We start from the raw sequence: 27132 nt of genomic DNA on the forward strand, positions 1-27132 counted from the left end.
ACTAAGTGGCATTGTATTTTACATCGTTGGAAAGCCTGTTTATTTACCTTCACAATGATGTCCAACTTGTCAGGATCATGCATTTGTGGGATGAGCAGCACAGCTGATTATGTAGGTAATGCCCAAGTGAAATTTGACAAACTTCTCTGCCGATGCTAAACAGTGTATTCTCCTGTTAGTATTGACTCTTGTTTTGAGTTGTTTGGTGGATTGGATGATTGAACTCTCTATCAGTAACAAGGAAAAAACGAGACATGTTGGCAATTTTACACTTTATTAATTTAATACACCGTCAGTAGATCATGCGTGGACCAGATCGCAACTCTCCGAATCATAGTTGAACAGTCATTGGAATGGAATTCTCCGCTGTACATCAACTTCATAGACTATGAGAAGGCATTTGACAGCGTTGACAGAAGCATCCTCTGGAAACTGCTTCGACACCATGGCATTTCAGAAAAAATGGTCAACATAATCATGAACTCTTACGCAGGGATGACCTGCAGAGTTATCCATGGAGGACAGCTCACCAGAAGCTTCCAAGTAAAGACCGGCATCAGGCAAGGCTGTCTACTGTCCCCTTTCCTCTTCCTCCTGGCTATCGATTGGATAATGAAGACCACAACCGCACAGAGGAGAAACAGGATCCAGTAAACACTCACAACACAGCTAGTCGACTTAGACTTTGCTGATGACCTGGCTTTGCTGTCTCACAGTCGACAACAGATGCAAAAAAAGACAAGAATACTGGCAGACACATCATCACAAATAGGCCTCAACATCCATAAAGGGAAAAGTAAAGTCCTCGAGGTCAACACAACCAGCGAAGACTCAGTGACCTTAGAGGGAACAGCACTTGAAGAAGTAGAAGCCTTTACATACCTCGGCAGTGTCATCGATAAGCAGGGCGGAACGGATGCAGATGTCAGAGCCAGAATCGGCAAGGCAAGGGCTTCATTCATACAACTTAAGAACATCTGGAGCTCCAAAGAAATCAGCCGGCGGACAAAGCTCAGACTCTTCAACTCCAACATCAAACCAACAATCCTCTATGGTTCAGAGATGTGGAGGACAACCAAGACCACAATAACAAAAGTACAAATACTCATAAACAACTGCCTGATCTTAAACATCCACTGGCCAGATATCATCAGCAACAATGATCTCTGGCAGAGAACAGGTCAAAAACCTGTGGAAGAAGAGATCAGGAGAAGGAGATGGGGATGGATTGGCCACACATTCCGTAAAATCGGAGTACCAGCATCACCAGGCAGGCTCTTAGATGGAACCCACAAGGCAAAATAAGGAGAGGCCGACCCAAGAACACCTGGTGCAGGGGCCTTGACACGGACATCAAACAGAGCGGGCTGACATGGAAACAATTGGAGAGGAAAGCCCTGGACAGAAGACTCTGGTGGACTGTGGTCAACGGCCTATGCTCCATAAAGGAGAGATAGGCTTTGAATGAAATGAATGAACACTGTCAGGAGCCTCAGTAGCGGGTGGAAGATCCATACGCAGCCACAACAGCCTGGCACCTCCTCCTCATGCTGGTCACCAATCTGGTCACACGTTGCTGTGGGATGGCGTTCCATTCCTCAACCAGGATTCGTTGCAGGTCAGCCAGCGTGGTTGTGTTGATCACTCTAACACGTACAGCACACCGAAGCTGATTCCACAAGTGTTGAATTGTGTTGTGGTCTGGACTCTTGGCAGGACGTTCCATTCTCTCTACTCCCACATTGTGGAGGTAGTCTGTGATAACCCTGGCTCTGTGGGGGCGAGCGTTGTTTCATGGAGGATGAAGTTACGTCCCAGATTGTGAAGATATGGGATCGCCACTGGTTGCAGAATCTCATCCCGATATCTCACTGCATTGAGATGGCCTTCAATGAGATGAAGGCCATCTCTGCATTGAGATGGCCTTCAATGATGACAAGCCTCGTTTTGCCAGTGAGGGAGATGCCGCCCCACACCATGACACTGCCAACACCAAAAGCTGTTACTCGATCGGTGCAACAATCAAGCATAGCAGGAGAATACATTGTTGCATTGGCAGAGAAATTTGGCAAATTTCACTTCCACATAATCAGCTTTGCTGCTCACCTCACAAATGCATGATCGTTACAAGTTGGACATTGTGAAGGTAAATAAACAGGCTTTCCAACGATGTAAAATACAGTGCCAATTAGCTCTGTAACAACAGAGACATAATCAACCAAACACAAGTTCCAAACTTGTTTTTCTGAGTTTATTTAACTCACATTGATTGATGGTCACATACTCTGTGTTTGTAAGAGTCCTTTGCTGTTCACCTGTAACGACGTTAACGTGACTGAGGCGCAAGGTAGGGTCGGTTGTATGATCGAAAAACCCCAATGTGGTGCTCTCGTGGTCCAGGGGACCCACGACGGTGTCTGGGCGGTCGTGGGATCTCACCATTACGTGACAGCCTCTGAAATGTAGTGGAGTAGAAGAATAAAGAGGCAGAAAGTGGAGATAATAATAATAATAATTCACCTGGACATAGTTTGCCATCCGTCCATAGGGAGGCGCTATGAGGCGCTATGAGGTGCTATGAGGCGCTATGAGGCACTGACCCAGCAAACTGGATACAAAGCGCCGAAGAAGAAGCAGAGGAAGCGGAAATTAGTTCCTTTTGATTTGAAAGAGGGACATTTAAAACTGCACAGACAATCAGGAGTAGTACACACAAACAACTGGAATAAATCCTCACAAAACGACACGGAAATGACCGCAATCTGACATTTTCCAGCCCAGAATGTAAAATAGTTTTTTTTATTCAACATTTCATCAGCTGAAGATAAACTCGACTCTTATTTTCTTCTTGTAACGTTTGAACCACAAAGTCTCAGTTGAGCTTCGCTCGACGCTAACAGATCAGTTTTTTTTTTACGGTAAGTTATTTCACTTGACTCAATTGAATTAGCTTAGTTTAGTATTCAATATAACGCCCAGTTTATCTAGTAAACAGTTCTGATAATCGATTAATCGTTTAGTTTTGTGAATATTAACTGGTTTATTATTTATAGTTACACTTTGTCTTCTCTGATACTAAACTGAATATATTTAGGTTTAGTTGGGACAAAACAATACTCACCGTTATAAAATGGCTTTTAATTAGAGTTTTATGCTTTTATTCATTTATTTATTCTAAAGATTTGTATTTATTGTCTTTTATTTATGTTTCTAATTATTGGCTGCATTAAACTTATTCTGATTGATAATTGCACTCACAAAAAAAACCCTGTTTTTTTTAGGTTTTTATGTCTGGGAAGCACTTTGTAAAGTTGCCTTTAAAAAGTGCAATATAAATAAAGTTTACTATTACTATTATTATTATTATTATTATTATTATTATTATTATTATTATTATTTAAAAACGTAACCTTAGACTTTGGGAGATTGTGATGAAGCATTTTTACCATTTTCTGACATTTTATAGATTAATTGATTAATCAAGAAAGTAATTGACAGCGTAATCGATAATGAAAATAATCACAGCTTTAAAACACTTATCTGGTGTGATGTGACGTGATGACAAAATTAATTATCAATTATTTTTAATAGTTGATTAATCGGTTTGAATTGGTTTGGTCTAAATTCTCTGAGTCCAGTTTCTTAAATGTGAATATTTTCTGGTTTCTGTCCTCTATGACAGTAAACTGAATATTTTTGAGACATTTGAGGAGGACATCATCTTGGGCTTTGGGAAACACTGATCCACATTTTTCACCACATTCTGACATTTCATAGACCAAACAACGAATCGATTAATCGAGAAAATAATCTGCAGATTAATCAACAATGAAAATAATTGTTAGTTCCAGCCCTCTAATATATATATTTAAATATTACACTGTTTCTTACTGTTTTTACACGATGCAGTAAAACTGTCCTACTTGTATGTTTTCTGACTGTCCCACTGTTTGTGATTGGTTTTACATGAAGGAACAAAAAAGAATAATGTTAAATTAAAGTCATATTTAATTTCTCAAGTAATAATTATTTACCAAATTTAATGTCATTCTCTCTCTCTCTCTCTCTCTCTCTCTCTATATATATATATACATATAAACATATGTATATATATATATATATATATATATATATATATATTTTAGAAAATGCAAAGGGAAAATCAGGCAGCAATAAATAAATATATACATGAATAAATACATACAATTTAATAATTTATAAATTAATTTAAAATAAATAAAAAACAAATCAGAAAATGAATATATTTTAAAAGTTAATTAAAAAGAATACATAACATGCTCACAACTTATGAGACTTATGTCTCATAAGTTGTTGCAGCAATTTTTGGGTTGATACTATTTGTTTCACAGATTTGGTGCTAAATTTAACCATTTTTTACCACTCGAGAAGTGATAAAAATGATCAATAATCCCTCCAAAATACCACATTAAGACACCAAGACCTTGAGGAAGGGACTTTGACATAGGGATTACTCAAAATGTACACAGCAGAAGTATGTCATAGTACTTGTGCAGGTAGATAGTACTAAGTCCAACAATATTAGACCCATAAAGTACTTATGGAAGAAAGGCATTACTCAAAGAGTATCTGCAAGCAGCCTAAAAAGTACTGAATGCAACAGACACAGAGTGCGGAGAGGAAGAGACTAGACAGAGTGATCAGGAAGGCCAGCTCTGTCCTGGGATGCCCCCTCGACACAGTGGAGATGGTGGGAGAGAGGAGGATGATGGCTAAGCTGTCATCCATGATGGAGAATGACTCCCACCCCATGCAGGACACCATCTCAGCTCTGGAGAGCTCCATCACTGACAGGCTGCTCCACCCAAAGTGTGTGAAGGAGTGCTATCGCAGGTCCTTCCTTCCTGCAGCTGTCAGACTCCACATCCAGCACTGCTCCCAGTAGACCACAACCAGCTCTGCTCCCAGTAGACCACAACCAGCACTGCTCCCAGTAGACCACAACCAGCACTGCTCCCACTAGACCACAACCAGCTCTGCTCCCAGTAGACCACAACCAGCACTGCTCCCACTAGACCACAACCAGCACTGCTCCCAGTAGACCACAACCAGCACTGCTCCCACTAGACCACAACCAGCACTGCTCCCAGTAGACCACAACCAGCACTGCTCCCACTAGACCACAACCAGCACTGCTCCCAGTAGACCACAACCAGCACTGCTCCCAGTAGACCACAACCAGCTCTGCTCCCAGTAGACCACAACCAGCTCTGCTCCCAGTAGACCACAACCAGCACTGCTCCCAGTAGACCACAACCAGCACTGCTCCCAGTAGACCACAACCAGCTCTACTCCCAGTAGACCACAACCAGCACTGCTCCCAGTAGACCACAACCAGCTCTACTCCCAGTAGACCACAACCAGCTCTACTCCCATTAGACCACAACCAGCACTGCTCCCAGTAGACCACAACCAGCTCTACTCCCAGTAGACCACAACCAGCACTGCTCCCAGTAGACCACAACCAGCACTGCTCCCAGTAGACCACAACCAGCTCTGCTCCCAGTAGACCACAACCAGCACTGCTCCCAGTAGACCACAACCAGCTCTACTCCCAGTAGACCACAACCAGCACTGCTCCCAGTAGACCACAACCAGCACTGCTCCCAGTAGACCACAACCAGCTCTACTCCCAGTAGACCACAACCAGCACTGCTCCCAGTAGACCACAACCAGCACTGCTCCCAGTAGACCACAACCAGCTCTACTCCCAGTAGACCACAACCAGCACTGCTCCCAGTAGACCACAACCAGCACTGCTCCCAGTAGACCACAACCAGCATTGCTCCCAGTAGACCACTTACACACCATAAAACTGACAATAACCTGATATTTTCAGGTGGAATTTCATTCATTCATTCATTCTCACTGTGCAATATCATTTTCCACTTGTGCAATTGTGTTAATAGTCTGTTTATTGTCAATACTGTATATACTGCTCCTATTTTTATACTTCCTTCTATTTAAATGGTTCATATTTTGTTACACTTTGTTTAGCTCTTTTTTTACTGTGTTAGCTGATGCATCTTGTTTTTGCACTATCCCCTTTGCTGCTGTACACTGCAAATGTCCCCACTGCTGGACTAATAAAGGAATACCTGATCTTATCTTATCTTAATAACTGCGGTCAAGCTGAAGTGGGTCGTGTCTAGAAGGGAGCCTGCAAATTGTGAAATCTTATCTGAGTTCGGCAAAACTTGCAGAAACTATCGCGAGACTCGCCGACGACCTATCCATGTCTAACCTAAACTATCTCCCGAGAGTTTCCCCCCACTGCCAGTGTGAAGAGTTACGCCACCGTTAGGGGCGTGTCTGACTCTGTGTGTGACAGCTCTCACTTCTCTGCGTGACTCGCTGCTTCTCTCTCAGATGACCGACACACTGTTGAGGCTTTGACTGAATCCTGAGACCCTGACATGAGTTTCTACAGTGATGTGTCCACGGACGAGCTGGAGACTTTGGGGTAAGACCGTCTGGGACTGTAGTCACGTTACTGCCATGTAAGCTTTTCTTCTGTTTTCCCTATCTGGAAATAAACAAGCCCCTATTGACACACTGGACCAGACTCCGTATCAAAATCATGCAATTAAAAGTATTCTTACCGTTTTACAAGCATAATACACTTTTTAGAAAATATCTTCACAAAACAGTAGACTGTCTTGGTGAACTCGGCATGAGTTCCCTGGTGTTACAGCACCATAAATCCTTACTACCACTTCTCAATTGTTTCCAAGGAACTACTTAGCTGAATAGAAAGCATATTAGGTTACATAGAGACTACTGAGGAGTAAAATAGTTTCACTGTTTGCAGTCTCTATGGACTTCATAAATATCATTTAATAGAGAAAATAGTTTTTTGTTGTTTTTTACATTTATCCTTTGATATTGCACTATATTGTTATTTATTGTTTTTTATTTGTTTGTTTGTTTTTTTGACACAACAAACATTAATTACTTCTTTATTGTTTTCTTCCATTTACAGCGCCACCATGTGGTGGATTTGGGTCATATTTCTTAGGAAGCATTTGCACATCATTTCCAGTTATTGTACCAAGTTTTATGTTTTTAGCTCATTCCAGCTCACGACAATTTGAGACGCGGCATAAGACTACAAACAATAATAATAATAATAATAAATTCACACAAACTCAATAGGGTTCTGCCCCTACGGGGCTTGAACCCTAATAATGAATAAATTCAGCGCATAATGTAATAATTTTAAGAAAGAGTACTCTCCTTGTCTTCTTAAAGCAGAGGAACCCTCTAGTTCAGGGGTCAGCAACCTGTGGCTCCGGAGCCACATGTGGCTCTTTAGCCCCTCTCCAGTGGCTCTCTGTGGATTTTTAAAAAAAATAGTGGAAATATCTTGTAAAGTTATGACTTTATACTACAACTTTTTTCTCGTTAAGTTATGACTTTATTCTTGTAATATTACAACTTTTTTTCTAATTAAGTTATGACTTTATTCTCGTAATATTACAACTTTTTTTTCTCGTAATAAAAAAGAAATCAATATTTTGACACAAAAACGGTCCGCCAGAGTCTGACATCAGAACTGTGCAGACCGTTGCTATGGGCGCAGTTCTGATGTTGGACTCTGGAGGACCGTTTTTGTGTCAAAATATTGATTTCTTCAGTAAGTAGCCGTGTAATAAGCGGGATAATGTACAGCTAGCCGGTCATTGTTGTGCAGCATCGCCCTGTCGGGGATTCTTTCACAATGAACAATGTACTTATTACGTTTGAGTTGCTACAACACCTCTGTGACACTGAACACTAAGCTGTCGAAGGTTAAATGCATGGTAGTTATATTGATTTGATTTGGAAGTGCTGAAAGATGATACTTAGAGCTTAAATTAGATCTAAACAGTGATTTGCTGGGTGCATGTAAAGCATGAATAAATTCACTCATGAACACACAGAGCATCCACACAATCACTCCGCTGTCCATAATCTTCTATGCTGTGTTTACAGACTTCCCAAGATGCTTTTTTTTTTATGCACTCTCAGCTACTTTTAATGCAAATTGTAAAATAGGCGTTGGTTTAATGAATACCAAACTTGTGACCTTAGTGATGCTGATTGAATGAACCCTTAGATGATGGTTCTATGAATGTCATTTACAATCTCCACAGGTTGTCCGGTAAGAACATGTAGATGATGGTGATGTATCAATTAGTCCAGGTCACACACACACTCTCTTTGAGATACCACTCATTTATTAATTGAAGATTGTTTGTAAATCTTTGTTTGAATAGTGGTTACTAAATACAGAAAATAAAATAGAAAACATGTGCAGACATTAGTAACATGTAGAAATAATAAACAAACAGTATTGTATGAAATTCAATGTAAGCTAAACAGTTTAAACAGGAGTAAAAGGAGGAGAACACAGCCTTCTTAACTATAAGGGAGCGTCAACAAATAGCAGACTCAGGCTCTCATGCAGTAAAATGAGCATAGTGCACACAGAGGGTGATATGATGAATTGCTGCTCTAACTTAAATGATTGTTGACACAGAAACACACAACTTATCATTCAAACTATTATAGAAACACGAGCATGAGCATTATAACATGATACATGTGACTTTATAATTATTATAGCGATGTAGATACTGAACAATAGACAACTATAACAAATACTCACATTCTCATGGACGCACAGGAAAGACCATATCAATAAATGAAGAGAAAAGAGTCCAAAAGTTTCAGCACTGATGCTGAGCTGAGTTGGAGGACAAATGAGGCTTGTGATCTGCAGAAGGTGATTGGAATCACAGCACTCTCTGATCATGTGAAGACCATGCGCCAAGCCACAGACTATTGGTCCTTGCATGTGAACAATGCATGGGCTGGTGAGGGGATGCTTTTGGGTTAAACTGCTGCACCTTCTGAACACAAATGATGAACTTTCACATCCCTTTACTGATTTCCTTTGCATCTGTCTTACAGTCTGAGGCTTGTTTAACTGCAAAAATCATCCCCATTTCCCCTCTTGAAAGTCACGTTCCTGCTAGGGCTGCAGTATTGTAGCTTATTAATTAATTAATTATTATTATAATAAAGAGGCATTGTAGTATGATGATATCCCGTCAAACAGGTCTGGGTATCATCGGATAATCCGTTATTCCTTTTGAATTCAGAAAGGAAAAAACGTTTTTTTATTTTTTCGTTTTAAACCAAAAACGAAAAACGAACCCAAACCGGGCCGTTTTTTGTTTTTGCGAATTCCTTTTCTCATTATTTGTTTTTAATTGAATAACGGAAGTCACGTGGGTTTTTCGTTTTTTCGTTTTAAACCACAAACGAAAAATGGAATCACGTGGTGCTCTGTTTGTTTTTTGTTTCCAAACGAAAAACGAAAAAACCAAATTAAAAAAACGATCCGATTTAGTCTCTTCAAGTTTCTTTCTGTCATTTTCTCTTTTGAATTGAAGAGCGGAGAACGGCAGTCACGTGACCAGGAAGTGAAGGCAAACATGTCAAAATAAAAGCCAAGAAGATAGTTTGGTCATTCTATAAAAGTGTAACATTATTTAAGCACAGGATCAAAGTAACAGTAGAAGATAAATAGGCTAAATAAATACACAAATAAATACATACTGTACATAGCTACGTAAATAGATATTTTTTTTGTTTTGTTCTTTTCATTAACACACGAATGTCTTTTATCCAAAAAGAGTGTGATAAATTACAGGGAGGGTCTCTACAGATGTTATACAACAGGGAGGGTCTCTACAGATGTTATACAGAACTCTCACATAATTGACAATTTTCTCTCTCACACCCTTACTATGGGCTGTTTCTTTATGTCGGCAGGTGAGAAGCACTATGTGGCTAATCCTTTCAACACACCTGACACTTCCACCTGATCCCTTCACTCCATTAGGAAGGCTGTAGCCGAGTAGTTCTACACCATGATAATGCTGATTTTTCAACCAGCGATTATGACATTAATGCCAGCTAGACAGAATAAAACTCTGTCTGTCATGACAATAGCACTGTACTGAAGGCCACTTCATCACTCCAGATACTGTAGATTTAACAGATACCTGCTGTCTTCAGATGGCTGTAAAGAGTCACCAGAATAAAGGAAAGGCCTTCAGTACAGTTCTATTGTCATGACATACAAAGCTTTATTCTGTTTAGCTGGCATTAATGTCATAACCACTGGTTGAAAAATCAGCATTATCATGATGTCGAACAAATGAACTAAATTACGTATTATACCAAATAGGCTAGAAATGATTGAAAAGCATCATAAACCACCAAACAGAATACAGAAAGTTAGTGATTTCAGTTTTTTAGTGAACTCAGGCTGATTAATCATCATATTAGACTATGATGTCTGAAGGTTGGCAAACATGCTGATCAACCATACTGATCTACCATTGACCATGATTATTGACTTGACTTTTCATCTTTAAATGCGTCAAAATTGAAAATTTGACTGAAAAGAAAATCCTTGGGGATTGAGGAGTGGTGACCTCTGACCCCTGTGGTGGGTAACGTCACAGAAGGCCTACTCATAAAATGCACTGACTTCACTGATACCGAATCTCCCTCCAAACTAAATTGTAAAGCTGACGGCCCCTCAATATGATCTGATCAATACAATACAATCAAACTTTATTGTCCACCAGGGTGGAAATTTGTCTTCGTCTCACAAAACACAGAAAACAACAGACATTAAAAACCAGACAGCAGTTAGTAAAAAACAGAGACAGGTTATGCTACACATTAAAAACAGTTCATGTCAGTGTCTGTGGCTCAAATCTGCTCAGTCACTGTGTTGAGGTAAGAATATTGATGGCACTAGTTGGGATGAAAGACTTTTTAAACACATGTTTAGTTGCCAGAGGGGCTCTATAGCGCCTCCCGACTGGCTGAAGAGAGGCTGGGAGCTATCTGCCAAGATGCTCCTCGCTTTCTTCCTCGTCCTTTCTGTAAAAAGTTGAGTCAAGGGCTTTTGGGGTTTACCACCTATTTTGCCTGCCATTGACACAATCCTAAACAGTTTATTCTTCTATCTACAGTGTAGGTGACCATACCCTGCAGGAAGGTTACAATAGTTTTGTACACTAATTCTAAACTCTTCTGGCTGACACCGAGGCCACTAAGTTTCCTTAGAAGATAAAGTTGCTGTGAGCATCTCTTGAAAATATACTCTGTATTTTCAGAGAAGCTCACCTGGGAGTCCAGGACTGTACCGAGGTATTTAAAGTGTTCCACAGTTTCAACATGTTGGCCATCAAGTGAAACTGGCTCTGTGATCAAATGTTGTCTTGTGCAGCACATGATTAATTCTTTCTTCTCGGCCACATTGATTTCTAGCTGGTTAGTGTGACACCATGTCTGAAGGGTGTCACACTAGCCACCTAGAAATCTGTAAAAAAAAGCTGTAGTGTGGGCCAGATAGGCAACTTCACCTAGTGGGCCTGTTTCCTGTAAAAGGCCAACTAAGGCCATGTCATCCACATACTTAAACAGTCTAAAATGTTTCTCATTGATCATAAATTCATTAGTAAAAAGAGAGAATAGCACAGGGGAAAGAACACAGCCTTTGGCAGCCTGTGCTCACAGTGAGCATCTCTGACATGTTCTCCCTGACACAGACCCTCTGATCCACAGAACTAACCCTGTGTTGATGTTGAGATCAATGAGCCTTTTCAGGAGAATATGCGTCTTCACTGAGTTAAAAGCTGAGCTAAAATCCACAAATAAAGCTCTGGCATAACCTTTAGGATGCATAAGGTGTTTTGTGGACTGTGTTAAGCAGAGTCAGCACAGCGTCATCTGGGCCTCTGTCGCTCTTATTTAAGCGAACTGGAGCAGATCTAGCTTAGTAGCCACTGTGCTGGTCAGGTGGCTGGCAAGAACTCATTCCATGGTTTTATTGTGATAGGCTGAAGATCATTTGGCTTAATTGCGCCTGGCTTTTTTAGCACAGGCCTAATTATTGAGAATTTCCATGATTTTGGCACAGTGCATGTGTCTAGGATATATAATTAATTTGGCTTTTTTAGGTACAGTATGTATTTATTTAGCCTATTTATCTTCTACTGTTACTTTGATCCTGTGCTTAAATAATGTTACACTTTTATAGAATGACCAAACTATCTTCTTGGCTTTTATTTTGACATGTTTGCCTTAACTTCCAGGTCACGTGACTGCCGTTCTCCGCTCTTCGATTCAAAAGAGAAAATAACAGAAAGAAACTTGAAGAAACTAAAATCGGATCGTTTTTTTAATTTGTTTTTTTCGTTTTTCGTTTGGAAACAAAAAACAAACAGAGCACCACGTGATTCCATTTTTCGTTTGTGGTTTAAAACGAAAAAACGAAAAACCCACGTGACTTCCGTTATTCAATTAAAAACGAATAATGAGAAAAGGAATTCGCAAAAACAAAAAACGGCCCGGTTTGGGTTCGTTTTTCATTTTTTGATTCAGAAACCAAAAACGAAAAAATAAAAAAAAGTTTTTTCCTTTCTGAATTCAAAATGAATAACGGATTATCCGATGATACCCAGACCCAAACATAATTCTTCTGTCCAAATTCATATTTCTGAGCAAACCGTTATTAAAAGCTTTTTTTCCAGAGCTTTCAACCTCATCTCATGGTCTTCATCAGTGGAATTTGCTTAATGAATTCTATATATGTATATATATATGTTTTTGTTTTTATTTTTATTTATTATTGAATTGACGCTTTGGCAATATTGTTCACCTGACAGTCATGCCAATAAAGCAAATTGAATTGAATTGAATTGAATTGAAAAATACTGGGAAATAGGATGTTATGAACACTCAGTGAGAAACACCTTTCTGATCCAATGTAATAATATGCAAAACAATAGCTCAGCTATGAATTCTATTAAGCTTATAATGTTCAATTGGTGTTGAGATGTGCCTAATATTCTGCCCCCTCATGCATGTAGCCTAGATGGGGGTGGACAAAACATTAGAAACGCCTCTCAGTATATGACAGTCCAATATAACACCACCACTAACTACAACTCAGTGATAGAGATATAGCTGAATGAACATTTGCAGCAACTCATAATGTAATAACTGCTCATAATGTAATAACTGAGCAAATTGTAATAATTTGAAAGTAATAAAAGCTCATGATGTAATAATCAGCACATAATGTAATAAAACCTTGAGCACATAACATAATAACAGCTGTTTGTGTGTTGTGTTATGAGATCATTATTACATTATAAACTAAGCAAAAAAAAGTTGAATAATGAATAAATTCAGCGCATAATGTAATAATTTTAAGAAAGAGTATTCTCCTTGTCTTCTTAAAGCAGAGGAACCCTCTAGTTCAGGGGTCAGCAACCTGTGGCTCCGGAGCCACATGTGGCTCTTTAGCCCCTCTCCAGTGGCTCTCTGTGGATTTTAAAAAAAAATAGTGGAAATAAATAACTGTTTTTTGTTTACATTTTCATTTTTATTTATCATTATTGTAGGTCTATGGTACGACGGAGTATTAGGGCCACATTGAGGAAAAAAAATAAATCTGAGATTTCGAGAATAAAGTCGTAATATTATGAGAATAAAGTCATAATATTATAAAGTAGTAATTTTGCGTGTTGTTTTCTTTTTTCTCTTAAAGTTATGACTTTATTCCCGTACTATTACGACTTTTTTCCTTTTAAAGTTATGACTTTATTCTCGTAATATTACAACTTTTTTTTCTCCTAAAGTTATGACTTTATTCTCGTAATGTTACTACTTTTTTCTCGTAATAAAAAAGAAATCAATATTTTGACACAAAAACGGTCCGCCAGAGTCTGACATCAGAACTGTGCAGACCGTTGCTATGGGCGCAGTTCTGATGTTGGACTCTGGAGGACCGTTTTTGTGTCAAAATATTGATTTCTTCAGTAAGTAGCCGTGTAATAAGCGGGATAATGTACAGTTAGCCGGTCATTGTTGTGCAGCATCGTCCTGTCGGGGATTCTTTCTCAATAAACAATGTACTTTAATTTAATTACGTTTGAGTTGCTACAACACCTCTGTGACACTGAACACTAAGCTGTCAAAGGTTAAATGCATGGTAGTTATATTGATTTGATTTGGAAGTGCTGAAAGATGATACTTAGAGCTTAAATTAGATCTAAACAGTGATTTGCTGGGTGCATGTAAAGCATGAATAAATTCACTCATGAACACACAGAGCATCCACACAATCACTCCGCTGTCCATAATCTTCTATGCTGTGTTTACAGACTTCCCAAGATGCTTTTTTTTTATGCACTCTCAGCTACTTTTAATGCATATGATGAACTTTCACATCCCTTTACTGGTTTCCTTTGCATCTGTCTTACAGTCTGAGGCTTGTTTAACTGCAAAAATCATCCCCATTTCCCCTCTTGAAAGTCAAGTTCCTGCTAGGGCTGCAGTATTATAGCTTATTAATTAATGAATTATTATTATAATAAAGAGGCATTGTAGTATGATGATATCCCGTCAAACATAATTCTTCTGTCCAAATTCATATTTCTGAGCAAACCGTTATTAAAAGCTTTTTTTCCAGAGCTTTCAACCTCATCTCATGGTCTTCATCAGTGGAAGAGTCAATCCGCTGATGAAGGCTGTGAAGTAATAAATAGTAAGTGGACCTTGTGTTAAGATTATTTTGTCAAGAATGAACTTTATTGCTCGACATGCTGATTGTTTTGTTTTATGCATTTGGATAGTTTTATCAGATTCAGGCTAACACATGCAACACTGGAACATAATTCGTTACACTGCACCTCACTTTGATTATTTTATATGCAATGTTAATTGTTGCATCCCTATTTTTTGTGATCTATATATGAATACCCCAAACCATTTTCTACCCTGATATCGACTATGCACATACTCAGACTGAGGGTGAGTAGCAATATGATACCAGCGGTCTTTTTTCCCAAACTTTAAAATCTCTCAACCTTTCTGTGTGGAACTGATTAAGATCATCTTTTGTGAGCAGGGTCTGAAATAAAAACTTTCTTCAGTGTCTGCCACTGTGGCAGACAAGTACTTTTTTTTGTCTGCCACTCAGAAATTGTATCTGCCACTTTTGAAATCTCTGTGCTAAATGAAGGAATAACATTTTAGATCTGATGTCATTCAATGTTCAATATATTTTACACAAAAAACATCATATGCATGGTAAATTACAGTGTTCGATTTACACCGTAGCTTCTGGAGCAGGGAGGTTACTGTACACAGTACTGTACTGTACTTTGTTATTGTGATCTATAGTGGTTGTTTGCATAAAAACAAACAATTCAAATGATTATGATTATTTAAATATTTGCTTTGATTAAAAAAATCTTGGCAAGCTGCTTAGAGCTAGATTTAGGAAGTTAAACAAGTCATAATTCTCTCTCTAATATCTATTTTATATTGCTGTGAAAACATCTCCTTCAAACAACTGGATTTACTTGCCAACAACTTAATTTTACGAGATTACATTTGAACACATCATGATAACGTTGTAATTTACCTTCGCCCAATTGTCATTTTTCCTGAGCAGAGTTTGAACGCCTCATAATTGTAACTCAATGGCACCTCCGGTAACGCTAGTAGCTCCGTTATTTATCCAAGCAGGACTGTGCTGCCAACCGGCTGCTAACAGCTAACATTACTAACTTTCCTCCCGTTGATTTCAACACTGATTTGTTGTTCACAGTGTCACTTTATCAGGAAAAAAAACAGGGTGCGACCCCTCAGGTTTATAAGGTCATGTTGTTGAGTGCTTTTTTTTCTCTCTGCCATGGCTCCGGTCCAAAACAAACATGAATGAAAACATGATACAGCGTGCGTATGCGTAATTGCGTAACTGTGGGAAAGCATCAATACAGAGGAATCGATTGTCACGGAAGCATGAAATGCCAAGGAATTGGACAAGTAAAATCCGTTCTTAACGGGAACTGGTTCTCTATACCCATCTCTAGCGTTTTCCCTGCCTGCCAAAGTGGCAGATGGCCTGCCCATTTTAACCGCTACTGCCAACAATTTACCCGCATTTGGCAGGTGACGGGTGTTAATTTCAGACCCTGTTTGTGAGCTAATGTAATGCAAGTCTGTAACTACTCATCACTTCTTAACCCCTTAACACTCCGACGGACGCTATTCTGTCTTCCAGAGGTTGTAGGGGGCTCAGTTTCCGAACTAGAGTAAATATACTGATATCATATGATACTAAAAACCTTTCCTAAACCTAAGGAATCCAGTGGTACCAACCATGACATGTTAGCTGATCAGGAAGAATGCTAAATAACGCTACAAAGTTGAGCAAAATTTTGGAGAGTAACAGCTGGCAAGGCGATTTTCAAAGGGGTCCTTTGACCTCTGACTTCAAGATATGTGGATGAAAATGGGTTCTATGGGTACCCACGAGTCTCCCCTTTCACATACATGCCCACTTTATGATAATCACATGCTGTTTTTTGCATACAGTACAAATGTGTTATTTTTGCTGATACTAAAATAGTGTATTTGAATATTTCAGCATACTGGCGTCCCTAAAGTAAATAAATTGGGTATCACTGTAAAGCTGAGACTCTTGTCGATCCAATGAGCCCAACTGTATTCATGTTTGATGATGTTAGTCCCCATAGTAGCCATTTCATTGTAGTGAGACCATTTTTTTAAAACTTGACCTCACTGTATAAAATGACCTGTGGTGACCTCTAGGATCATCACAGCCTCATGAAACTTTACAGCCACAAACTAGAGACCTAGAGCATTCAGAGGATGGATGGCTTTCCTAGCTAGATTGAAATTAAGGGGGTTTCTGAGCATTTTACACAACACAAGTGCTGGCAATCACCGAGAAATACAAAACCAGAAATCTCCAAATGTCAAAAGTTTTTGATGCCAAATTACAGCATGGCTTTTTTTCTATGGTGTTCCTCAAAGTCTTGGTGTCTTAATGTGGTATTTTATAATTTTTCTTATCAATTCTCGAGTGGTAAAAAATGGTTAAATTCAGCACCAAATCTGTGCAACAAATGGTATCAACCCCAAAATTGCTGCAACAATTTATGAGACATAATAGAGCATGGGAATGGCCATCATATACTTCTATCATAATGTTCTAAGCCCCTTATACACTTTCACAATGTATTTTAATACATTTTTTAATTAATCTCTATTTTGTACTTGACATACAATCTCAAATTAATCTTCAGGTTCCCAGCTTTCAGTTGATGCACAACACTTATATGTGGCATCTACTGTTGACTTTTTACCCCTTCCCTCACATGTGAAACTATCAAGTTGGTGCTGCTTTTTAAGGCTGTGTAAAAAAAAGTCAAAGACAACTTTTGAAAAAAACACTTTCCATTAGAGTTTCAGTTCAGTTTATGATGTTCAGTTCAGTTCAGTTCAGTTCAGTTCAGTTCAGTTCAGTTCAGTTCAGTTCAGGACATGAATGCTTGCAGCTCACCCTATTGCAAATGAATGTGGTAGTTCCTGTTTCTCATCTCAGTGTTCAAGTGATTGGTGTGGACCAGTGTGGATTCCACACAGAGCAGTGAAAGCTTTGGAGCACCCTAGATCTCTCTCAGAAAATGAAGAATAGGGAGAGAAAGCCCAGAGGAACCACATGACTGGGCCTTTTCAGACACACCGTGGGGGTTCCAAACTGTCGAATCATGCTGGTGTAACTGCATCATGTTTTCCTTTAAGAATATGGCACTGTAGATAGAAGGTCTAGATCAAAATTGCCTCTCAGTTCACCACAATATTGAGTTACAGGTTATTTCTTGTTTCATTTGTTGAAGGTGGTACCACTATGACCTGTCCCGCCATGCTGCAGAGGCCCTTCTCTTGTCTAATGGGACTGATGGAAGTTATCTCCTGAGAAACAGTAATGAGGGACCAGGCTGCTTCGCCCTGTCTGTCAGGTCAGTCTGCTTAACACCATCATTCCAAATGAAAGAAGTATACACCATGGTTTTGGTCCGTTTGATTGCTAAGTGATGACGCAGTAGATCCCGTATGTTTTCATGTATGAAAAGACCCCAAATGAACACTGCAGGTGGACTACTGGATTACTATAGGCAGATTATTTAAACAGCATTTGTAGAGGAATGATTCCCAAGCAGTTTGGTCACTATCAGCTGTTGATCACTTTATTATTACTCTACTGTTTATATTGAAAATGAGGACGTAAGCAGCAGGTTAAACCACTGTTCATTTAACTTGAATAGAAGTTGGTTTATTTATTTATTGTTAAATATTACACTGCCTTGTATCTTGAGAACTGAAGCAGCAGGTCCTGCAGTTTCACTTTATATTATTTTCTAATTAAAGGTGTATGTATTAGTCATTAATCGTTGTTTACTTGTTTATATCCATAATTCATTTATCCCTGATTCCCTTACAAGAAAAACTTTAAGGAATCGTGACCTGCTCTGTCCAGTATCCAGCTATTTATTTCACAGTCACACTGATTGCATTTTTTGCAAAAAAATTACTGTATCGATTTCAAATCATTGAATCGTATCGTATCGTAACGCATCGCTCCAAATGAGCCAAATATCGTCCTTGAATCGATCGGAACCATGGAAATCGTATTGTTGTAAAAATGTATCGTTACACCCCTACTGGTGTTAGAACACAGTGTGGAACCTACTTTAAACAGATGCTCAAGTGAATTACCTTAATCTAGGGCTGGCTATAATGAATGGGCTGCATTTATATACAGTATAGCCCTTATCTAGTCTACTGACCACTCAAAGCACTTTACAACACATGCCAACTCCTACAAAATTACGTTCCCATACAACTAAACTGCATTCTCAATTACGTTTCAAGGGAAACATATTTTGTCCTGGATTACGGCTGCAGTTTTGAACAGTTTCAAACAGTTTTAGACATATGGTTAATGTTGTAAATTGAAATAAAACAAAACAAAAACATCTATCTACTATCATTACACATGTATTTGTGATACGTCAAAAACAAACGTAAACAACGACAAAATAGGTTTTCCTCGAAACAGTTTTGTTGTATGGGAACGTAATTTTGAGAAGACAGGGCCGTTTGGCTACATATAGCCTATATGTGCTGTTAACAGCAAGCATGTCACAAGCCTCAGCCATTACCAAGACGGTAAACTATCTAACGCACTTATATAATACTGAGATTGCTGTATTTTTGCATGTTAATAACTTTGAAAATGCAACATTAAATGTTGTTTGTTTGTAATTTGACACATAGGGCAAAGGATTCTGTCAAGCATTTTCACGTGACACGCAAAGACAACGGCTATGTGTTTTGGTTTAATGAGTTTGCAACCCTTCATGACTTTGTCAACCACTTTGCTAACCAGCCTCTCCTGGGCAGTGACACAGGTATGCAGAACTTCAGATCTTCTAACTAACAAGCTTACTGCATGTTACCAGCTCAACCAACACATTGCTCTGTAAGCTATTGTTCTGGTTCAACCATAGCGTGAGAGATGACTTGGTGCAGCAAGTTTGTGTTACAAATGTTTGGGTGTGAAAAAGGTGTGCCTCTGGGGATCCTACTACAGTAGTTTTGAGTTGTTGAAGAAATCTTCAGCAACAATTTAGAAACAGGCAGTAGTTTGAAATTGTCAAAAGTTGAGTTTAGAAGTGCTTAACATTGAACCTATCCTCCCAAGCCGAGCTTCCAGCCTGGCTGTGTACTGTACTCAACAAATCCTTAAACACATTAGGTTGGGGGAATCCAGCCACTCCCCTGGGGGCCTGTGTGTCAACTGGTTCGTGATCATTTGGTTAAAATGTATCCCCAAACCACTTTTTTCAGCTGAAAACCAATGTATATGGGTATTTAGTCGAGTTACTGATGGACTCAGGTCCAAATCGAAGGTTACGCTATTGTAACCCTAGTTCTATAAGCACAGGTGGAGCCCTCTACTGGACTCTATGGGTGGATATTGTCCTTCAATCACACGGACTTTCAAATAGAAAATAGATATTTTATGTCTATGTAATAGTTTGTGTAATAGGTATTAGAGGATTGCTTAAAACCCACTACATCATTTGGAAGCTGTTGATTTTCCAGTGTTGCATGGTGCACACGACACATGAAACATTGCAACACACATTGTTATAAAATCCCCACACATGTCCGCTGTGTTGATGGATGTTGTATTTCTTCTTCTGTGTTTTAATGTGTGAGGTAGTCAGGCCTGTAACCCCCCCTCTGCCTCTGCCTCTGAACCAGGAACCCTCATCGTGCTGAAGTGTCCGTATCCGTGGCGTGTGGAGGAGCCATCCATCTACGAGTCTGTACGAGTTCACACAGCCATACAGACAGGCCGCACGGAAAATGATCTGGTGCCTAATGCCCCATCGGTATGACACCTACTGCACACTCATACCAATGAGCAGCTGATATCAAAGTACATCGCAATACCTCTATGATGTGATGTGACCAAAGTAACGTACAGGAGAGGTCAAAGTCACCTTTCTTCAAGTCAGCCTTGAAAGATAGTTTCTGGATTATTACAACGTGCATATTATATTTATAGTTTTGGCCATTATCAACTGTTCTGAAAACATTCTACTCAGAGATTGTCCAATCATAGCTTACAATGGACAGAGTTATGTGGTATGCACCTTTAACCATTTGGCGAGACAGGAAGGCAATCCGGGCACTCCAAAATACTAAACCAAGTGGCAACGAGGAATGAAATATATTACAAAGCCTCTATTGTAGTGGCTAAATCATTAAAAAAGCCCACATGTTTTGACCACAGTAGGTCTTCGTCAGGCCATTTAACCGTTTGGCTATTGGGGCACTCCAAGCTGGAGCTGAGCATTCAACCACATCTCAGTCTTCACCAGGGAATGGAGTTTTGAACTCATCGTACTGGCTTACAAGAGCATTAAAGCCTCGGCCACACCAGGAACTTCAGGAGCGCGTGGCAGCAGCGTTACCTGTTGTTTTTTATTTTGGCGACCATGTTAACAGGTTCGAGCAGGGGCTCGGCTCTTGTAGAGAATAGAGGTCTCGCCTATTTTTGACGCGAGCTGCACGGTTCACAGCAACAACAGACAGTGAAAGTGATCTATTGACTGTATATGGACATCATATCAGCGACATTACTACAGTTTTGATGTCTGTATCTGTAGAAAATGTTACGGAGATAAAAAAAAGTAAAGATTTATTTTTAAATCAATCACAATTTTCTTTGTTTTTATTTTACTATTATCTGACATTTTAAAGACCAAATAATCCTTAAAATAATCAACAGACTAATGGATAATGAAAATAATTGTTAGCTGGAACCCTCTTCAGAAATAAAGTATTATATAACTGAATATGAACAACCACACAAATATATGATAAAATAAAGAGGTATAAATATGCAAGATGGGCATGGATACCAAAAGAAAAATATGTGCAGATGACACCAACGATACAGAGAAAAAGCAAACAGAATCAGAAGAGTCGCAAACAGAAGAGTCAAAGCACGGTGAGTTGTACTTCCTCATGGCAGCAAAATGGGACATTTGTGTTGTTTGAAAAAGGGAAGTGTGAACAGAAGGAAACAGGGGAGGGAAGGAGAAGTGCCCATGACCTGAAAGGCAGCGGCGGCTTTAGAGGATACAACCACTTTACCCTTTACACAAACTTCAATGCTGCACACTTAGAGTAGATATCAATCCAAACAGGAAGTGTGTAAGTAAACAGGTGATGTATAGAATCAGCTCTGTTCATTTTAACTGCAGCAGCAAAGTGAATAGTTCTGATTATGTTATGCTAGAACCCAGACTGTATGGCTCTGATTTGTTGGCAACAGCAACGGCCGGAGGCATTGCATTTCCGGGTCTGTCCATCCCATTCTCGTGAATGCGATACCTCAGGAACGCCTGGAGGGAACGTCCAGGATGAACTGATTAGGTTTTGGTGGTCAAAGGTCACTGTGACCTGACAAATCATGTTTTTTTGCCATAACTAAGAAGAATAAGAATTCATATGCTTATTTGGACAGATATTGATGTATAGGTGGGTGATAACTGTTTATGTCACAGTCCACAGTCATTTCCAAATCCAAATGCCAAGCAGTTTTATGGAAAGAAGTTTTATGTGATTTGAAACTAACTACAGGGAGAAAGAGACTGAGAGTCGTTTTTTAATCAGAGTACAGCAGCTCATCTGAACACAATTACTTAATGGCCAGGATGAACAGGAGGAATGCTTAATGCAAAACCTGTTTTTCAGTGTGCACATGGATTAACTATTGTTGTAGGACAATAAACCACACCCTAACTATGAAACCAAACTCTGGCAAGGTTTCTTAGAAATGACAGTTTAAAAACAACAACAAGAGATGAAATCAAATGTCCTGTGTCTGCTTTTTAATGCACAACATTGCTCTCCTTATCTCTTTGGGTCCACAGCCTGGTGTTTCCTGAGAGGACATTTTATCTTTGTGCAAAGACGGGAGTGGAGGCTGATGAGTGGATCAAGATCCTGAGGTGGAAACTGGTGAGTTTGTTCAGACTGCATGTTTTACACAGTGCTGGCAGGAAGTGAGATATTTTACCAGTAAGTCACAGTGCTGGAGGGCCTCCACTCTTCACTCTTCACTCAAAAAAAAACAAACACTTAAAGAACTATTGATAATGTGCTGCGATCTCTGGACGTATAGCAAGGTCCTGACTCCTATGGGGATTGTTGAAAAGCATTCTGGGAAACAAAGGGAATCACCAATTGAGGTTCAGTAGAAGAAGACAGCGTAGATTAAATCGGCAGTAGGCAGTATATTTTTGGCATCACTGGACAAAAATTCCGTAATACCCTTTCAGCATATTATAATTCAAGTGTTCTGAGAGAAAACTAGACTTCTGCTCCTCCTCATGGCTCTGTTTTCAGGCTTTAAAAAATCAAGCCTGTGATGGGAGACTTTGACTAATCACAGGTCATTTCATTGAGAGAGCGTTCCTATTGGCTGTGGTCTGGTCATGTGGCCGGTACTTGGCGTTCCAAGCAATATGATGCCTGCATGCTGATGATACAGAGGAGACTAACATTGGTCCACGGGGCTCCGCAACGAGTTACATTATCCTCTCTGACCGGGTGCAGGTGTCTCCCTCCGGCCGCTGTCGGGAGGCTGAGGCAGGAAAAGCCAACACTAGGATCAGCACTGATTCATGGAGAGACCTCCGTCTGGTCAGCTAACATTACTGCCAAGCAGGTGAAATATAGAGTGATATTGTGGTTTTAGCTGACGTGTGTCGCCTCACTGTTTTGAGCGATGCTCGTTCATGTCTATTTACAGCAAGCACAAGCGTGAGCTCGACGCTGACTTTCATTGACTTAACAGCCACAGGTGTCGCTGTTAACAAGACATTTCTGATTCTTACAAACAGTCACTTTAAGTTTAACATTTTTTACCGTATGTTATTACACAAGTATGTATTCTTTTACTGTTTGTTGTCATGACACAAGCATATGTGCCACAGAGAGACACTCCAGTCTATATAACAAAACTTGTCTGTGTTATTAGAGGTTCAACTGGGTTTTTAAGACACATTTCTCTTTCATAACTATATCATGTACATATTCCTCAAAGTATGTGGTCTGTGTTAAATAAAACACTTTAAACTTCCATGTTTTTTTCCTGTTATCCTTCTTTTGTTTAGCTATTTCCCGCCTACAGTCACTGCATTTCCAACTTGACATTTTTGAATGCGAGGTGTCAAGTTTTAAACAACTTCTGTGGATATACTGTCTTTTACAGATCCCTGATTTACACTCAAGTATATCTTCATTCTGCAGGACAGGCAGCCCACAGTAACAGCCCTTGCTTTCAGATGGTTTGCTGGTATCATGGGATGTTGGTAGAACAGGAGCTGTAAACACTTTTGCTACTAGCTCTGGAATGACACATTTCTGGACAAAAATGTGAACCTTTTCACACATGGTGTCAAAAAAGTCAGTGTCAGGCAGTATTCTCTCAATGTGGATTTCCCCTTTGCCTTCTTTCCCTGGTCCCCAGACAGCAAAATCGCAGTAGCTTGCCTGTGTCAGGTGAATTTGAGTCTGCACCTGACAAAAGTACTGATGGTCCCTCTTCAATGAAAGCTTCCCCTCAACCTCTTGGAGACAAAACATGCTGTCCTGTTTGCATTTCTCCATCAAAGTGCTATTCTGAAGGCTGCTGGGTGCCTTTACCTCCAGCACACCCATCTCATGGCAGTCACATGTTAGTATGCCATCTGGGGATGCCCCTAACCATGGGTACTGGGGGTTGATGATCAGCCCTGCCTTCTTGACAGTGAGATTGGTGTGGAACTTTTCCATCATCTTGGTGTACTCCTCAACTACTTTTCTCTCGTTTTCAATGCCCCACCTAAACACAGAAAAAATGATATACACCTTAAATATAAAATGACAGTAAGAAATTATTACCATAACAATGTACACTTATCATATCACAGTAACATTACTTTCAGAAGTCCAAATAACATCTTTATTTGCAGATGTGTTATTTATCTTGATCATTTGTATATTACCAGCAAGATGATAAGTGAATGTAAATTACAAAAGTGATGGGGAGAAAAGTTTTTAATATAGCCTTAAAACACTCATCCTTTCACTGCCTGTTCTGTCTGAAACTCACATGCAAACCACTTGTATGGCAGTTTGTTTTGAGCTGCACTCTTTTCAGGAGGCAACTCTTTTTCAGGCACCAAAGATTGCTGCCTGAAAAGTGTGCAACTCGAAACGTGTTGCTGTGCTAGTGGTCTGCATGTACAGTAGATTTAAGGAGTGTTTTTGTAAAAGCCTGAACGCTGTGAAAGAAGAGTGTTTTAAGGCTGTATTCAAAAACTTTTGTGCGCATTGCCATATAACAAAACCATAAGAGTGACAGGGAGGGTCCCTGTCACTCTTATGGTTTTGTTATATTTGGGAATTCAGATTATTACATTTTTGTGTGAAGCTTTCATTGAGTGAAAAGTAGATATGAATACCTGAGAGAATGTGGTGTGTTGTTGTTTGGGTCCTTGAAGGCCACAGGATAGCACAGCTTCTTCAGCAAGGAGACAGCTGGTTTGTCTGGGTCCGTGTGGCAGGCTGCTCGGATGTTTGACGCAGTCACCCTTCCTGCCTTCTGGTCAAACCACATGGCACATTTTGATTGTAGTATTGTCTCCTTTTGTATGACACGGCACTAAAATTGAATAAGGTTGATATAATTTTGTGATATGTGACAAAACAAAACAGTGATTAATTAAATCTTATTGAAGGAAAATGTGAAAAAGACAACTTTAATGAATTCCGTGGAAAAAAATGTTTTCTAAACTTGAGCTATCCTATTTACTTGTCCCTGTGATATTCCTGACATGCACGTCTTCAACCATATTTACTGTCTGACCTGTTCTTCTGTTATGCTCAACTCTGTAAAGATCTCTTCACTCTTTGCCTGCAGTTCTTGGTGTGACAGTGACCTGTACTGGGGCTTGTACATCTTGTTAAAGGATGCAGGGATGTTCAGCTGCACTGCCCGAGGAATGTACCTCTTTGCATGGCCAGGGACAACAGACAAAATGGAGCTTTTGACAGGTTCCCTTTCAGTGTCTTCTGATACACATAGCATATTGTACAATGCTGTGCATTCATCAGGGGTTGAAGGTGGAATCTTGGCAGGGGGAAGGTCACCGCAACCATCAGCAGATCTCTTTCTCTGGGCCTTTGTGAAAGCTATCTGGCTCCCTGGTGCATACCCTACTGTCCTTACGGCTGCCATACTAGGCTCATTCCAGGCACAGGCTTCATCTGTGCATGCAGTGCCACTCAGTTTGTTAACAGCTGCTAGCAAAGCGTAGAGTATGGCACCCACATGTGAACACACCTCTCCTAAACCTGCCATACAGGTGCAGTGGCCAAATCGCACCAGTCCCTCCTTCTCCACAACAACCCAGGCTGTCAGTGGCGGCTCATTTAATTTGTAGGAATGGTTTACCTGACATCGAAAACAAAAGTTTTCATTAGACTTATATGTCATTAGACACTGTGTTATGTGACACTTGTGCAGCATTATTGACCCATCCAGATCGAAAATACATATAACTGTCGGTACTTTTGTAGGCTTTCATCCTGGCGGCCGTGTAAGGTGAGGGAGTCTCCACAAGATAAATGTAAACATCGCCAAAGTGGAGTTCTGGCAGCGACTTCGCTGTTTTTAGTGAAATAAATACTGCGGCGGCTGTATATGGATCACAAGTCCCCAAAACCTGTAGTTTGTGCTCGTATCTTCGTTTTTCAGATGTTGATAGATGATCTAAATATTCGTGGCTTTGAACAGATGGAAAATTGACAGGCTTGTGCTTCCCTGCTACGGAGAATTCACTGTGAGCCACCATCTTGGTCCATTGTTTTGCCCTCCAGATAGCGGCGCGTGTCATGTGACTGAAAACTATGAATAGGCATCTTTCTGTGTGGAATAACAGTGGTCCAGTGTGGCACCGCCTCTTGTGTTGCATTTGAATGTTGGTAAAACTTTACAGTCTCGTGTTTCCCGTTGAAACTCAATCCTGGCCCGCATATCATCCAGTTTGTTGTTCAAGGACTGTGCATTGCACAAAAATATGCTTGGCATTGCAGTACAATGAGGTCTTGTTTTGTTCCTCACCTGGACGCCGGCTCGCTTACCGCGTCTCGCCCGGTGTCGGCGTTTTGTAGGCAACGGGACAAATGCAGGCAGACTGCATTGGGTAGGCAAACTGTTCCTTCCAATGTCCAGTAAAGTTTGTCTATCATAAGTGATGACAGCAGGTTTAATAAACATACTGCTATGAAGAAAACAATCGAAAGACAATCTAAAGACTAAAACAAATCTAAAGACTAAAAAAAAAGTAAAACAGCAAGAGAGAGGGAGAGAGTAGTCAGGAGGCGTGCTGCTGCGTTGAGCGCTACCATGGCTCTTTAATGGCATGGCATTTTAATCCAGTCGATGAAGAGATTGTAGTACATGTACGTACAGTATATGCTGAGTGTGCACATTTATCTATAAAAAAAGTCAGAGCGGGGAAAAGTGTCAATTATATAATAAAGTTTTATTCAGTGTTGTCCATTAATTCA

General features: G+C 39.8%; 2 protein-coding genes across 3 annotated transcripts in view; one reads left to right on the forward strand and one right to left on the reverse strand.

Annotated features, from left to right (window-relative positions):
• Positions 1-27132, reverse strand: part of LOC119474418 — an 813351-nt gene that overhangs the window by 722747 nt on the left and 63472 nt on the right. The gene's annotated exons all lie outside the window — the stretch shown is intronic.
• Positions 6349-27132, forward strand: part of LOC119504394 (dual adapter for phosphotyrosine and 3-phosphotyrosine and 3-phosphoinositide-like) — a 44907-nt gene continuing 24123 nt past the window's right edge. The window contains exons 1-5 of one of the 2 annotated variants that reach the window (XR_005210551.1): positions 6349-6502; positions 17829-17951; positions 19270-19403; positions 20263-20393; positions 22446-22533. Coding sequence is in view for 1 of the 2 variants with exons in the window: in XM_037796485.1 (XP_037652413.1) it covers positions 6456-6502; positions 17829-17951; positions 19270-19403; positions 20263-20393; positions 22446-22460 (450 nt within the window). In the remaining variant the exon portion in view is untranslated. Of the gene's footprint in view, positions 6503-17828; positions 17952-19269; positions 19404-20262; positions 20394-22445; positions 22909-27132 lie in introns of those variants that run through there. The other variant, XM_037796485.1, reaches the window with a different exon arrangement.

Source organism: Sebastes umbrosus, chromosome 16 (assembly GCF_015220745.1).
Source record: "Sebastes umbrosus isolate fSebUmb1 chromosome 16, fSebUmb1.pri, whole genome shotgun sequence".
NCBI classification, from domain to species: domain Eukaryota; kingdom Metazoa; phylum Chordata; class Actinopteri; order Perciformes; family Sebastidae; genus Sebastes; species Sebastes umbrosus.